The following is a 15,231-nucleotide window of genomic DNA, read 5'->3' as shown; positions in this document are numbered from 1 at the left end:
GTCCATGACATATTCCGTTCTAGTGTACTCTGCCGAGCCATGACTGTCTGATGTACGGATCCTCGTTCAGGTCCAGGATAGGGAGGTGGATAATGGCACCACATCCATCGCGGCGACACGCCTCGATACAAGAGAGAGACACAAAAGGGCCCGCGCAATCCTCGGCCGGGCTAGAACTATCGTATGTAGCTGGGGGCGGAGGTCGCTTCGTGGAAGGGCTAGGAGGTAAGGTGGTACAAGATGAAAAGGAAAAGAATACACTATGAGGGGGGATCGAGCTTGGACTCGGTTTGGAATGTGGAGAAGTCGAGGAATATATCCGACGTCTTATTGGTCAATATTCCTAATATCCCCCCGGCGCCTGTGCCTCAGATTGTTTCGTCAGGGGGGTCCTTAGACAACATTCGAGACTCGAATTACCAAGGGTCCCGTAGCGAAAAGGAGCAAAGCGCCAGCAGAATATTATGCCCAACTCGCCTTGAATATGTACTTGTCACGACGTAGATGAATCAAATAGAAGCTTCACTTTTTCTTCTTTAGGATCTTGCAGGTTATAAAGTATTATTCACACCATCGTGATATGATCAATCAATAGCTACATCCTTTAAACAAAGTTAGTTTCTATGAAATCCTCAAGACATTTGGCAGCGCAACTTAGTAACTATTTAAAAATACCATATTAGGGGGTGATACCAAGGAAGCGCTATACAAATTTGGCAACGTTAGACAACATTAGCTGAGCTTGAATATATTAAAGACTTCTAGGCTTAGTCTCATCAGCCGCTTGACGCCAGCGTTAGGTCTAGGTACAATACATCAGCGAAAGCCGCTCGCGGCGCAAGTGGTTTCTCTAGAAGTAAATAAGGCAACCCAATAAATGATCACATCACCAAACTTGACGACAATTCGATTCAGCTCGAGCTTGTCCACAAGTAAACATCCTTACCGTAGACCAATGCACCATGGTATTATATGCCGTCGCACAATGCCGCTAGATCCTAGAGCAGATCTCGTTAAGTAGTAAAAGATCGCACATCTATATATGCCTATGTACATAGACCACTATATCCCACGCATCAAATCGATATTATTTCACGCTCCCATAAATTTCCATAAATTCCAGCATCATTCGTCTTTCGCCTTACATCGACATCCGCGTGACTTAACGCCGCACAAATCTAGTAGTAAGTTAAGTTAGAAAAGACCGAACGAAATCCCTCCAGATCCTACAACCCGGAAACATCCAAATCCGGATATCAAAATAACCTTCTCGGCATCTATATTTGTGGTAGGATCATGTAGGTGCAACGATATGTATATCCAAACAACTGTCTTACTACCTATTTCAACCAACACACCATCACCGTACGACCGGCGGTGAAATCATAAGTTAGATATAAAACTAACTACGTAAGTTATTATTTATACATACCTAGTCTATGTACCTGGGTTCGGCGGCTAAAACAAGGGGTGCATGTGGGTAAATGCATACGCCACGTTTCTATAGTGTATATCTTACTTCCTCCATCACATGCACCTAAATCAGAAATCGAAACGCCGTATTCAAAAATATCTTCACCTAGGCACTTAAGAAAAAAAAAGCCCCCAAAAAGTTGACTCGGGCTGATCCTGGCATCTTGGATTGGTTGGCTTTACGTTGATATTACAGGTGGCTCAACCCATAATGGCGAACCCTAATAATCCTTCTCAAGGCTTGAGATTAATTACCATTCATAATCGTATGGGCTGTCAGCTGTCACTAGTTGGGATGGCATCTATAGGAATCAGGAGAGTTCTTCAGACTATTTAGGCCGTAATAAGCCCTGGAGCTTATTGGTAGACTTCACAAATACAATGCGGGAAAGAGAGAAGGGAAACGTGAATGCATTAAAACAAATCTGTGATGAATGTCAAGGAGGAATAAAATGTAAAGCCAGAGAGTCCCTCCAGATCACTCCAACATATCATGCCTTTCGTAGAACTTCATCCTCCTTAGCAAGTCATTCTCATTCCACTCCTGAAAGCATGTGCTCTAATGTTCATCGAAGAGGCACACTAAACCATAACGACGAATGGACACTGGTGAATGCAGATCGTATTGCCTAGGTTGGAAGAAAGAATCCATGTCCCTTCCAGTATCACTACCGATAAAGTGCTATGCTCACTACCTCCGGTGCCAAGCGTCATTCTTCGCCAGCGAATTCTCCTTACTCGTAATCTTAGATGGCATACTTGCGAGTCCACTCGCGGGCCGTAGCTTCATATCTTGCCCGGTCAGTCTTGTAAACGTGAGCGATCTCGGGGACAAGAGGGTCATCGGGGTTAGGGTCGGTAAGCATAGAGCAGATTGACAGGAGGACTATGTAATGTTAGAGCCAGAATGTCCCAAAGTTAGCATGCGATATTTACCTTTAGAGATGGTCAACGCCGGGCTCCATTGGTCCCTCAGGATGTCCAAGCAGATGCTGCCATTAGAGTTGATATTCGGGTGGTAGATACGAGTTGTGAAGTTGACCTTAGGGGGCTTGAACGGGTAGTCTGTCGGGAAGTGGATTGCCAGGAAGAAGACACCTCCAGAGTACGGCGAGTCGCCCTACGACATTAAGTTAGTACTGCGAACAGATTTGCAATATATAACAAGTTCGGCTAAAAGAGCCACCACTAGCAAAAAACCAGCTCATAGCGTGCACGGTAGCATGCGCGCGCAAAGGAACAAAGGTGAGGGGATTGGAGGAATGGCTTACCGGTCCCATAATCGTCGCTTGCCAGTGGAACTGCATAGAGAAATGAGAAGTCAGCAATAGTTAATTAATGACGTGATGCTTCCTGAAGTTTAGTTGCTCGTGCCCGACCGAGTCACGCGGCGGGTAGATAGTATCGACGCCTATCAATTTTTTTGGAGGTAGGGGAAGATGATGCCTACCAAGTCTTCACCAACGGGACCAGCAGAGCATGATGAAGGGGGGTCACTAAGAGATAGAGTATTAGCAAATTTGATCAAAATATCACCCTGGTAGAAATCACCCCTAGAGGTAGTAGACGAGTATGAAGCCTTCTTTGATGAGGCTGTATTGTATCCCGATCCCCGCCCTGCCCTTCTATGGCAGCCCCACCTTGGGCTCGTTCAGGATACAAATCAAGTACCATCACCAAAACAAACATCGACTACGATAAGAAAAAAATATCGACATACCGGCCCAAGTCTGTGAGTTCCTTGTTGATTCGCTTCAACGCCATTTCGTAGAGGTGTGGGTTGTGAGTTTGCGGGTTCTTGTTTTGGTCGGCAGCGGTATGTCTCCTGAAGAGATCAACTACTTATACTTGCGGTCAGTATGGAATGCGGGAGAAATGGATAGAGTTATAAAGGCGAAGGTTTGTAACCGTAAGGAAAAGGGATTTTTATAAAAGACAAATATAAACATACCAGAGGGTGGAAATCCGAATGACTACGGTCGAAGTGTTGAAGGATATGAATGAGGTCGGGACGTGGTGTCGTTGTTATTATGATTATCGTTGTTCGGGATGATTGTTTGATGGTGACTGTAGTAACGAAAGGGTTGGTAGCGGGGGAAAAGGGAAAGTCAGGCAGGTCTTTCAGGTGACGGAATGAATGGAAATGGAAATAATTAGGTCAGCACAGACCAGTCCATAAAGAACGGGCAGGGCGGGTAGGCGCTAACAACCTACCTTTTTTTTTTTTTTCTTTTCTTCAGGCCAATCAATTTTGCAGTCGTCTTGCTGGTCTCGTCGTAACTTCCTCAAAAATGAGTGGCTGAGAGTGGCTTAGCTTACACTACTGTGAGGTGGTACCTGGATTTGTATTGGATGCGCACTGGGCTGACTGGTAGCCCGAAGAGACGGCGCCTTAGGCAGGTTGTCTCACTACACGGAAGCATACAGATCCCCACACCGCCACCCGTACCGTCCAATCCTAACCTAGGCATTAAGCCAACTAACCGCGCCTACAACTTCCCAATCTCTACCACTTACAGCTCGTTTTCGCCTCAGCTGTCAGCAATTGTCACGCTTCACATTACTCATGCCGAATAACAATACTGGCTTAGAAGTTTGGTTTGCCCAAGCTCTTTGCACGGTTGGAGTAATGTGAACCCGCATTATGACTTGTTTGGGCCCGTTCGGATGCCTTGACTCTATCTCAGCCTGATAAACCACACCCTTATGGTTTGGCTCTTGCTATGGCAGAAGTTCACAAGATACATAACTAGGTATAGTCAAATATTTATATGGATAACAGGTATATTATACAACCCGTGATATATGCTCTAGTTTCTAGATCTATTACAAGAAATCGAAAACGCCCAGGTATCTAAGATCTTCTTATGAGGCCGGTAGTCAATATTTGTAACTGCTTTATATCAGAAACGCTCGAATACTTGCTATGGAAGTTATCTAGCTTCCTAAGATAACTTGCTAAATAGGCAGGTGCCCAATAGCTACGCTTTTATACAAAAGCCTGGAGCCCAGTAATGGCTCTTCCGAGAATGAGACCTGTACTGGGTTAGCAAAGGTCATCAGTTTTAGGATAATTAACTCACTGTGGATATCGCTCTGCCCTTCGTAGGTCTGGGTCACAAATAGGTTGGCTACATGCCTTCCGATTCCGTACTCGTCGCTAACCGCATTACCCCCGAATATTTCTTGCAACGCTCTCGCGTTCACAAGCGCACGATCACAATTTTGTCTTTTTACCATGCTAATCATCTCCGGTGTAGCCTTCCCTTCATCCTTAAGCCTACCGACCTGTATCGAGGCGAGCACGCCATACGCAGCGTCTGTCGCAGCGTCTGCCAGCTTCTTCTGCACCAACTGATATTTGGCAATAGGGTTACTCTTGAACTGCTTCCGCTCCAGAGCATATTCCCGCGCCCGGGCAATGCAGTCTTCCAAGGCGCCCATGGTACCAAAGGAAATACCATACCGAGCGCTATTTAAGCATGTAAAGGGGCCAGTTAAACCTTCGACATCAGGGAACATGTTTTCTTCCGGTACCGGGCAATTGTCCATATGAATCATGCCCGTAATACTAGCCCTAAGTCCAGTCTTATTCTTGATAGCTGGCGTCTCCAGGGTGCCGGGAGGGCAATCCTTTTTATCTATAAGGAATCCCTTGATCTTGCCTGTCTCCTGTAACTTTGCCCACACTAGAAGCACATCGGAAATCGGCGAGTTGGTGATCCAAGTTTTGGAGCCACTTAAAAGTAAATACCCCTTTTTCGTTGGATGCGGTCGCGCTATCGATTCCATTGATCCCGGGTCGCTACCGTGGTTGGGTTCTGTAAGTCCAAACGCTCCAAGAATTTTACCCTTCGCCATATCGGGCAGATATTTCTCTTTCTGCTCCTTAGTCCCAAATTCATAAATCCCACCCATAACCAACGAGGATTGCACCGACATGCCAGATCGGTACCCGCTATCGACTCGTTCGACGGCCCGAGTAATCAAGCCCGATGCTACGGTCGATGCGCCAGCGCAACCATAGCCATGAAGATTCGCACCGAGTAGGCCAAGCTCGCCCATTTCAAGCAAGATAGCCGGATCATAGTGCTCATCACGATACGCCTCTGAGCAATACAGTCAGCGGGTAAGCTATTGGACTACATAAAAGGCGAATTATCACTAGAATAACTTACGTAAAACCCGCGGCAGTAATCGCTCTTGACAATATCGCTCTGCAGTCTCCGAAATAGCCAATTCCTCCTCAGTGAGTAAATTCTTGCTTGCTAATGGGTCTTCCCAATTAAACGAAGACTTCGGTGCGGAAGCATAGCTTCTATTAAAGGCCTGGTATTGCCTTGTAGGCATGGCCAATGGCCTCGAAACACGCGATATTACCGGACGAAACATGACTGCACTCTCAATTGGGAAGAATTGAGGTGAGCGCAATTGGGGTTTCTCTATCTGAAGCTACCTATCCATGGACCATGGTGATGATGGAGGCGGTTGCGGGGCCGAGATCGAAAACAAACGAGTCCAAACAAAAATTAGTGGAATGACGCCCCGTTCGGCGGCCCTCGGCATTCCTAGAGCGGCGGGAATACTCGGTAGTAACTTCGGCTAACGGCGGGTTCTCACGTAAATAGTTAAACTCAACACCGGAAAATGCACAACATTGCCTCAGGTACAATACTTAGGTGTAAGAGTGGGGAGATACACAAGGTTATGTACCTAGGAAGTAAACTCTAAAGTAAAGAGTAACAGGTACATAAGCAGAAAGATCGTTTCGAGGATCGAACCTTCTATATCCCGAGACCTTTGAAGAGGCAAGTAGCACAGATACCGTCTTCACGCCACGGAAGTAACTACCTACCTAATGTTAGTGAATATCATTGCGGTTTCATTACTTCAATTTGACTCTAATTAACGGACAACTTATCATCTACGCCTTCGCTTATACAACATCATTTCTAATCCTTCCCTCATTTTTCCATATCAACGTAACGATCCTATACCTAAACCTGTACCTAGAATCATACCCTTCGTTTTTACCAAGTGGCGATAGTTACATTTTTAAAGCCTTTTGGATCCGTATTATGCAAGCTATAGATTATGGGTATTCACTGCTCACCGCAGAGCAACATTTATTATCCCCCAACTCGACAGGACATTCCTATAGCGGCCAATGTCATCCTCATAGATGCCACTCTCATAGCTGCAAATCGGCCCCCGCCGAACAACGATGTGATGAGAACAATCGAGAATTCGAGGATGGGCACTGGCTATTCTCTCCCGAACCGCATACATTCCATTTACGTCCAACCGGGGCCCCTTTCTCTTGCCAGGCGCGTCGGGCCCCCCAAACTTGTAAAGATCGGTCCCTTACGCCAGTCAGCCCAAACTCAGTCGGCTCTGAGGACCTCAATAACCAATGGGAACTTGGCGCGGACGATGAATTGATTGCGAATTGGCTGTCGGGTGTTTCTTATTCAAACTGTCCAAATGAAGAGACCAGGTTGACCGGGAAAAGTACCCCGGCTACTTCTCCAGACGCGCCGGACTCAGGGGGTGGGGTCGACGTAGGTCCAGCTTGCCCAAGCATCGTACTACAGCCTCCCAGGCAAAATCGATCGATCGTGAAGTCGGGGACTGGCCTTGATGGTCCACTTAGTTCTGAAAGCGACAAACTTTCTAAACTACTCCGGGATGGGCTTAGTGATTTGAAAGAGTCTAGCCGAAGTGCAGATCTATCCGGCGGCTCTCAGAAGCTCAAGTCTAATACGTCTGGGTCTATAGACTGGGAGAAAAGCTAGGGAAAGAAGGAACCCCGTCGGGAACATGATGTATCAGAATTGTCAAACGCCATATTTTCTCGGCATACGCTTCTAGTTGATTCTTCTCCAGTTGTTAATAACGATGAAGACAGCCGCAGTAACAGTGGTAGCGAGGTCATCTCTGATGAGAAGCTATGTTTCTACCTTTCACAGCCCAATGCTCAGTCTCACGCTGTTCAAAGACATGCTCATAACTCATGCCCGGAGTTTTGTCGACATCCGGATGACTTTGGAATGCCGCCATCAAGACTAGAGGTATGTGTCCCTATTTACCGTTAATTCTACCTGTTAACTAGTTATATGTCTAGGGTCAAGGCACACAAGCGCGAGCCCATGAATTACGTCTCAAGGTTGACAAAAATCGACACTGGCATCATTTACGTGTCCGCGATATTCTTACAAATCAATTCCGGTTTCTGAGACAGAGGTTTCGACGCTCAAACTCTTCAACTTTATCTACTCGATCTGAGTTCCCTGCCCCACGACGTAGTAAAGAACGCCGGCTCTTGGCTCGGGACCCCATGGGTATTTGGCCGCCATCCGGCGAGGAAAGTCCATTGTTTAATACTCCTGAGTCTATTGTTACTAATGCCAAACGTACCTCTCATGATATTGGGCGTCATATCGACCCATTGGCTATAGCTAGTGTAATGATTGCCACGGCAGAACTTGACCGGCTCTCATCGAGGAGGAGCCTTGACTTAGTCTCCGGAAGGTCTGGCTCATCAACGGGCGTATCGGGAAATTCTCCTACGTCTCATACACCATGCCATAGTGGTGTCGCGAGTCCTAGCAATGAGATATCTGCGCCAACCTCCCCAGCTCTTGATATGCCTCCAACTATCCCATTCAATACGCCTTTGTCGTCGGGCCCACAATCTGGTGTGATAAGCCCAGTATCCAAATCATCACAACGACGCGGACAACGACGAAAGACACAGCGCAGTCTTTTATCGGAAGTTACAACACCAGATGACGTTGCGTCACTAGCGGAGTCCACCGAAGAGTTCAATGAAGGTCTTTCAATTTCAGTTACTCATATCGAAACTCTACCAGAATGTTCATGTATACCTAGTGAGGGGACCGAGGAAAGTCTATATCCTCAACCGTTAATAATCAGCCGTAGCGGTCAGGAAGAGGCTAATTCGCGCATTGACGATACTTCAGAATTTGTACAAGAATATTTCCCGAGGTTTGAACCTCTTGAACCCGTCCTTCTCTCAGCTGATATGGGGTACGAACTCGATACTTTGCAGCGGCTTCCGGATTCTTTGACTTCGGATGCGGAAGATGTGATCCCATCTCGCATCTCATCAATTTGTGAAATGTCCAAGACAGGCGATGAATCATTGCTGCCAAGTATGCCCCTTGGACTTGGGCATGCCTTTCTAATGCCGACTACATCCTCCAATCTCATAGTATCAAGGATATCAAGAGAAACACTTAATACACACTCGAGCTCTGTCGTAAATATAAAAAGAGATGTCTCGGCCGTAGGGGCTGTAACTGACTATACGGTGAAGACAGGTCAGCCAGACAAAGTAGCGGAACCCGATTCTTGCCATCCTGATACCTGGTCCGAGTCTCAGGGCGAACCTGGAAATTCGGATCCGTTCTGTCCTCCCGATTGCCTTGAAACTAGACGGAGTAGCCAAGATAGCCTTTCGCGACGGCTGACACTGGCAAAACAGAATACAGACGAGACCATATACAAACTGAAGGCGGAAGAAGGTGCGGCATTTACCGAAGAAAGTAGCCTATAGGTTACAGGATAGTACTAGGTCAAGGCAAAACATTTGCGGAGGTAGAGAAAAGGTTAGAGATCAGGGGCTAGCTGAGATTGATGGTACGTAGGGTTTGACTTTGCGGTTGCGGATATATAGGCCTAGACACTGTATTGCATAAAACAGGGTAGATTAATATGTCATATTAAGCTTTACATAGGTACCTAAGTGAATCGTCGTTCTAATAGAACTTTTCGTCAAATGTTGGATCTTACGCTTAGGTAGTTATCTTATATGGAACTAAATCTCCAAGTTAGTTGTTTGCTCAGGGGTTTGACTCTACCTAGCTGGTCGGCATCATTTAAGGTTATTATTGCTCACACGTAAATTTAGGGTAATGAACGGGACCAAAAACTATCAATACTGAGACACCTTCTCTATTATCTAGGTAAATAATTAAGAAACCTCTCTAAGATCTCAATCTCGAGTTGCTCCGACCGAGTCGAATACCGCTCCAGTTTTCGCCCCTCTGTCAATTCGCTGTTAGGCTCAGATCTATAAGAATACTTGCTCTCCCGATAGAGAATTCCACAATCCTATTTTCTTGTGAAGGTTTAGCCAGTTAATAATCTATAAGAATAATACTTTTCACAAGTAAGCCTGTAAGTTAGATGAGGAAACTACTGTTTATGTCGGGGAATACCTGACACTACCTCCTAATCCTCCATAAACCACAGTATGTCGGGTTATATAGGTAGGTACCTAAGGTAGGTAAGTAATGCTAGAAAACAGAGTGGCTGGAGAATCAACGAGTTAGGATGTCTTCTCGCTTGGGTCCGCACCCAATCCACTTGATCTTGACGCCGAGGAAGTCTTCGATGAACGTGACGTAGTCCTGGGCCTCCTTGGGCAGATGGTCAAATTTCTTGGTGCCGGTCGTCGTGGCATTCCAGCCTTTCATGGTCTTATACACAACCTCGACTCGAGACAGGAGCTTCGCGCTGGCGGGGAAACCTCTGATGAGCTCCTTGGTATCGGGATGCCGGTAAGCTACCGCTACCTGGATCTCTTCAAACGTATCGAGGACGTCGAGCTTGGTCAGGTTCAACGAGTCGTAGTGGTTGACGCTGTTCGAGTACTTTGCCGAGACTAGATCCAGCCAGCCGCAGCGGCGCCTGCGTCCCGTGGTCACGCCGAACTCGTGCCCGATTTCCTGGAGCTTGGTGCCGACGTCGCCGAAGTCTTCCGTGGGGAAGGGGCCGGATCCGACTCGCGTGCAGTACGCTTTCAGGACGCCGATGACGGAATCTATCTTTCGGTAGTTGAGATTTAACCCGGCCATTACGCCGCCGAAAGTGGTGGTTGTCGACGTTACATAGGGCCAGGTTCCGTACGTGTTATCTAGGAGGGCTGATTGCGCGCCTTCGATGAGGATTTTTTGTCCTTTTTCCTGGGCCTCCTCGAGGAATTCCACGTCGTCTATGGAAAAGGGGCGGAGTTTCTCACGGAAGTTCTGGGGGGTTAGAAGAGTACGGTCGAAGGGGCAGTATCTTTACCTCGAGCTTTTTGATTTCCGCCTCGACGTCGTATCCGGCCAAGTCCCCGCCGAATCTCAGTTTGTAACCCCGTTCCATTGCCCTGATTCGGTCTCCGAATTCATCATCGTCGAGAAGATCGCCGAGAAGTACGGTACTCCTATCGGCCTTAGAGCTGTAAGCAGGGCCAATACCTTTACCTGTGGTACCTATGTTCTTCTTGCCAAGCTGCCCTTCGTGAAGACGATCCACGACTGCATGAAGATCGAGGTTTAGTGCGCAACGCGTTGAGACCTTAAGTCTCTGTTGGGCATTTACGACTCCTTTCGCCTCGATGCTGGCGAGCTCGGAGAAGAAAGTAGGCACGTGTAGGACAACACCAGGTCCAATTATATTTGTAGTTGACGGGTGAAGCAGGCCTGATGGTAGCATGTGGCTTTAAATGGTTAGTAATACTGTAAGCAGATAGAGTGAAAGGTGACACTTACAAGTCGTATGATACCCCTGCAGCAACGATAGCTATAGGTGACCGTATATGTATTAGTATACACATTCATCTTTAGAAAAGAAGGCAATAGGGGCATCTTACTGTGACCGCAGTTTCTCCCGCCGGTAGCTCGGGCGCAAATTTGAACATCGGAGCTGAGAATATCGCAAAGCTTGCCTTGAAAGGGGCGTATGACAAAGTCATCTTGTTAGGTGATGTCTTACGGGTAGATCAGTAACTAAACAGCCGACTAACCTTTTCCTTCACTATATATATAATAAAACGAATTAGCAATAAGGATATAAATAGATAATAAAAGCAAGAATGCGGAGTTCTTACTCTCCCCATTGAACGCCCAATATAATCGTAGCCATGGCGGGAAAGTTTCTTTAACAGAACGTGGCGCGTGGACGAAGACGAACAGCAACAACAACAACAGGCAGACGAAATAGACTTTACATCTCAAGTATTTATATTTTTATAATAGCAATGGCGATTGAACTAAGACGGATATTCTAGTAATAGGTTTTACGTGAGGTAGTTACTAGGACCTCAACTAAATGATCCAAACAATAAGACCGTCGGTTATAGGCGGGCTCCGGCCATCTTCCGTTTACGACCCAGAGCGCATCGGATGCTTCTACGGTAACGAGATTCTCGACTCATAGAAAATTTCCTATTTACCCTGCTTTTAATAGCGGCATTTATTGGACTTGAGCTAAGGGGAAAGTTTTTCGTCACCTGTTTTTGTTGGGTTAATGTAAAACATGATTCTTCAAATTTGAGTGGACGGGGAATACCTAGACCGGAGACAAGTGGATACTTCGCAGACCTACGGACCCGTTGCTCTGGGTCGACACTCAGGCACATGTCTAATTTTCCGTAGGTTCGGGTCTACTTCTGGTTAATCTTAGACCCTTGAAGTGAGCCCAGGCTTGGTCTTGCATGTTGAGACGGATAAGGGCAAGTATTTACAGATACTGTACTTATAAGCCCCTGTGTATATACGTCATGCCCTTCGTCTATAATCTTGTCCAACATAACCAGATATAATATCATGGCACGGAACATAAGCAGTCCCAACCCTCGAGGCTCTCATTTATTCTTCGAAGGAACCAACGCCGTGCATGCAGTATTCATACAAGTCCAACTGATTATAAACCAACAAACCCCACAAAGGGGATAAAAACATTATCAACTCCCATCGCCATTCATGCCAACCATTTCGTACTCTCCAGCTCCATCTCTCCCTCTACCCCTTCCGCGGCCCCTAGAGAAGCCCATCTCTTCGTCTCCTTGATTTCCCGCAGCCCCGTTCTGCGCCGTAGCCGAGGCGCCGCCTTCCGTATTATTATTCTTCGCGTTACCCCCAAAAGTGATAGGCCGCAATTCCCTCCACTGGCAGCCATAAGTACCTCCCACGACGGTTATGGCGCTCGAAAGTATCGCTGTAGCCCACCAGGCGACGTTTCGCGGTAAGAAGCCCGTATAAAAGGTCACGATGACGAGGTGGATGAAGTGGAGGGTAAGCGCAAAATCGATTACGAGCTTCGACCGGCCTATGAAAGCTACCATAGCTACTATACTGTATTGTCATATTATTAGTACCATTCCGCCTAGATCCGAGGGTGAGGGGCACCAACGCAGCGCCTGCGCAACATAGCCAGATAAATCCCATCAACCACCCTTGCGTCGTGTCGCCGCGCAGTTCCGCCCAGCCGAAAACTAAGTCTAAGCTAAACCGGGTCCCGGCGACTAGGGATGTGAAGAGCATCAGGACAAGCGCGGCCGCGTAGTATATGCTCTGCAGCGCCGCGATCTGGCCGAGGATTCGTAGAGGGGGGAGTTCGTTCACGGCGCCAGCCCGCGGAGGTCTCCTCCGTCTAGCCATTTTCGAGTTCTGGAATAAAGGTAAACGGAGGGAAAGGGGTCGGTATCGCTGCGCAACGTTCGTCTGATAGTACCAAAAAACAAAAGTGTATGAATGAGTGGATGGAAAGGAAGTTGGATGTTATTCGCTTCGACGTCGCGCTATAAGGCTACCATTTCTAAATGGGAGTTTCGGCGGCTCGATCTATTGTATAACTACCTAGGTACGTAAAATTACCAGTTATGATGTAGGTGAGAAGTATTAAGTCGTAGGAAGAATGGCGTTGTCGAAATTGTTGAATTATTTGGGTTTGGCTATTATTAATTTTGACGAAGGTTAGGTGACGCAGGGGCTCCTCATCAGCTCATCTAACTTTAATTCTGAGCCGCTAAGCGTTGTTGGGTGATCTTCAAGCTTTACTGGGCTAGCAGGCTACCTTAGGTATTGTACCTAGCAGCCTACCTAGGTACTTAAATGTATTACATAATTAGAAGGCTTCACCTATCGGCATCCAGCTTGATACATGTAGCTTCAATATGATAGCGTCGATAAGTCGAGCTCATCCCGCAGAACTTTATTTTTCACAAATCTAAAAGACGACGTCATTCGGAAAAGACGACTGGCTAGTCCGTGTCAACAACTTCTTAATTCTTAATCCCATATCTAACCCTCTGTTGCTCGTCATTGAATATCTACCGATATCTACCATGGGCATCTTCGGTTTATTCGGTTCCGCCGACGAGAAGCGCAAAGAGGAAGTGCGCACTGGTGCGCGTGCGCCAGATAGAACAGAGCGGCAGATATGTTGGGATGCGCGCGACAAATTCTACAGATGTCTAGACAAGCACGATGTTATCGACTCGCTAAACGGCGACGGCAAGAAAATTGCCGAGAAGCAATGTGGGCAGGAGAATAAGGATTTCGAACAGAACTGCGCCAGCGCCTGGGTGTGTTCCTATACCTCCTTTATTATAACTACCTCTTGATAGAGCATTGCAGTATATAGTTAGGCCATGGCTAACCTATACTTTCGTTGCGTATCTGTAGGTAACTTACTTCAAGCGATATCGAGTTGCCGAGCACCAAAAGAAGAAGACACTGGAAAAGTTACAACAAGAGGGCGCAAATAAAATGGTAGTCGAAGGATCTACGAGAACATAAAGCAACTGCTCTTACCTGGTAGACGTTGGATATAATCTGCATTGTCGTGTACATAATCCGAAGGCATTAAGAGGAGTTACGGCTTGGGAAAAGGATACACATTGATATTCTCCCTTCTACTGGATTTCTATTCATATATAAGAGTCAAGGGCCAGGCTCACGGCAGCTATGGAACTTGCTCTTTGCCGGCACGGGAGGCCGCGAGGCCTCCGATGAGTTTGTAAGATTTAGCAATCTCTACAAAGCCTCGTCTAAAATTTGTGTCGTCCCAACTCCTAAACTAATCGTGGGGTTATACACGTGTTAATTTCTCTCGAAAGTGATGATCTAAGCTATGACATACATACACTGTTGAGACGTGTATCAACCAACCGATTTTTAGATTCAGATGTCCTTCTAATAAATTATTCGCTAGCTCAGAGCTTTGGTCAACTTTTTGTTTGTGGCTCTGGGCTTCTAATTGCGGGCTACATTGAGAGGAGGTATCCAGCATTACCCGATATGGGGTTCGGGGCAATGACAACGGGGTCTTCGTACCGCAATACCTTTTTCTATGTATGACCGGCATGATCTACAGGATGACTAGCGACGTTGTTTCGATAGGTCGGCTCCATGATAAGATGGAGTGGAGTTTTGCTGTTCGAGACGAATAAAAAAAGGCTTTTTCTTTTTTTTCTTTTTTACAGCACAGATGTGGCTTATACGTATAGATAGTACCGTGTAAATGTTATGAATAATATGAATAACCTCCAAAAATCAAACGCGCATGAATGCCTTGAATACGGCTGATGCGTAAGTTTCAGTATATTCGTCAGCTTTAATATTCTCTTTGACGATGCAGCATATCACAGGTTGAAGATTGTTGGAGAAGTTGGTGACTTGTCTCGGAGAGTCGGCAAAGAAATTGGCGAGAGGCAGAGAACCCGAGGATGCCGGGCTACACCCGGTCGAGCTGAATATTTGATTAAAATCCTTAGAAATCGTGGCTGGAGCCGCATTAAACTGACTGTCCCAATCTTCCTACTGTGTAAACAGGGCCCAGTCGGCAGGTCGGCAAGTTAAATCCTTGGTATTTTCAATTTTTGAGATTGCATGAAACGGATCCAAGAGCTGACGCTGAGACGCATTTATAAATCAATACAAGACGAGGGGAAAAAAGAGATTG

At 46.6% G+C, this 15,231-nt stretch overlaps 6 protein-coding genes across 6 annotated transcripts; 2 read left to right on the top strand and 4 right to left on the bottom strand.

The window, feature by feature from the left end:
• Positions 1 to 1,474: 1,474 nt before the first annotated feature.
• Positions 1,475 to 3,610, bottom strand: F5Y00DRAFT_247421 (ubiquitin-conjugating enzyme E2-16 kDa). Its single transcript, XM_048009274.1, has 5 exons — positions 3,194 to 3,610; positions 2,924 to 2,969; positions 2,745 to 2,774; positions 2,410 to 2,593; positions 1,475 to 2,359 (listed from the first exon to the last, which is right to left on the bottom strand). The coding sequence occupies exons 1-5, from the start codon at positions 3,235 to 3,237 to the stop codon at positions 2,220 to 2,222; spliced, it is 444 nt and encodes a 147-aa protein (XP_047860952.1). The 5' UTR covers positions 3,238 to 3,610; the 3' UTR covers positions 1,475 to 2,219.
• Positions 3,611 to 4,295: 685 nt separating this feature from the next.
• F5Y00DRAFT_183222 (acyl-CoA dehydrogenase NM domain-like protein) lies at positions 4,296 to 6,208 on the bottom strand. Its single transcript, XM_048005036.1, has 3 exons — positions 5,652 to 6,208; positions 4,557 to 5,582; positions 4,296 to 4,509 (listed from the first exon to the last, which is right to left on the bottom strand). Exons 1-3 carry the CDS (start codon positions 5,863 to 5,865, stop codon positions 4,463 to 4,465), a joined length of 1,287 nt encoding a protein of 428 aa, XP_047860951.1. The 5' UTR covers positions 5,866 to 6,208; the 3' UTR covers positions 4,296 to 4,462.
• A 343-nt stretch (positions 6,209 to 6,551) lies between these two features.
• Positions 6,552 to 9,052, top strand: F5Y00DRAFT_265987 (uncharacterized protein; the record flags this gene model as incomplete). The annotated part of the gene is made up of 3 exons (XM_048011871.1): positions 6,552 to 7,243; positions 7,382 to 7,544; positions 7,598 to 9,052. 3 exons carry the CDS (start codon positions 6,552 to 6,554, stop codon positions 9,050 to 9,052), a joined length of 2,310 nt encoding a protein of 769 aa, XP_047860950.1.
• A 766-nt stretch (positions 9,053 to 9,818) lies between these two features.
• On the bottom strand, positions 9,819 to 11,409 carry F5Y00DRAFT_265986 (Adenylosuccinate synthetase; the record flags this gene model as incomplete). Its single annotated transcript, XM_048011870.1, has 6 exons — positions 9,819 to 10,526; positions 10,570 to 10,984; positions 11,037 to 11,067; positions 11,138 to 11,212; positions 11,291 to 11,301; positions 11,375 to 11,409. The coding sequence occupies 6 exons, from the start codon at positions 11,407 to 11,409 to the stop codon at positions 9,819 to 9,821; spliced, it is 1,275 nt and encodes a 424-aa protein (XP_047860949.1).
• Positions 11,410 to 12,067: 658 nt separating this feature from the next.
• On the bottom strand, positions 12,068 to 13,269 carry F5Y00DRAFT_183144 (integral membrane protein S linking to the trans Golgi network-domain-containing protein). Its single transcript, XM_048005034.1, has 2 exons — positions 12,679 to 13,269; positions 12,068 to 12,620 (listed from the first exon to the last, which is right to left on the bottom strand). The coding sequence occupies exons 1-2, from the start codon at positions 12,924 to 12,926 to the stop codon at positions 12,230 to 12,232; spliced, it is 639 nt and encodes a 212-aa protein (XP_047860948.1). The 5' UTR covers positions 12,927 to 13,269; the 3' UTR covers positions 12,068 to 12,229.
• F5Y00DRAFT_183149 (cytochrome oxidase c subunit VIb-domain-containing protein) lies at positions 13,270 to 14,301 on the top strand. Its single transcript, XM_048005035.1, has 2 exons — positions 13,270 to 13,852; positions 13,953 to 14,301. Exons 1-2 carry the CDS (start codon positions 13,613 to 13,615, stop codon positions 14,064 to 14,066), a joined length of 354 nt encoding a protein of 117 aa, XP_047860947.1. The 5' UTR covers positions 13,270 to 13,612; the 3' UTR covers positions 14,067 to 14,301.
• Positions 14,302 to 15,231: the final 930 nt, after the last annotated feature.

The sequence above is a fragment of the Daldinia vernicosa genome (assembly GCF_022497035.1).
Source record: "Daldinia vernicosa strain CBS 139.73 unplaced genomic scaffold F5Y00scaffold_63, whole genome shotgun sequence".
Classification (NCBI taxonomy): Eukaryota; Fungi; Ascomycota; class Sordariomycetes; order Xylariales; family Hypoxylaceae; genus Daldinia; species Daldinia vernicosa.
The sequence above is the reverse complement of the archived record's forward strand: the minus strand, read 5'-3'. Positions and strand labels throughout refer to the sequence as shown.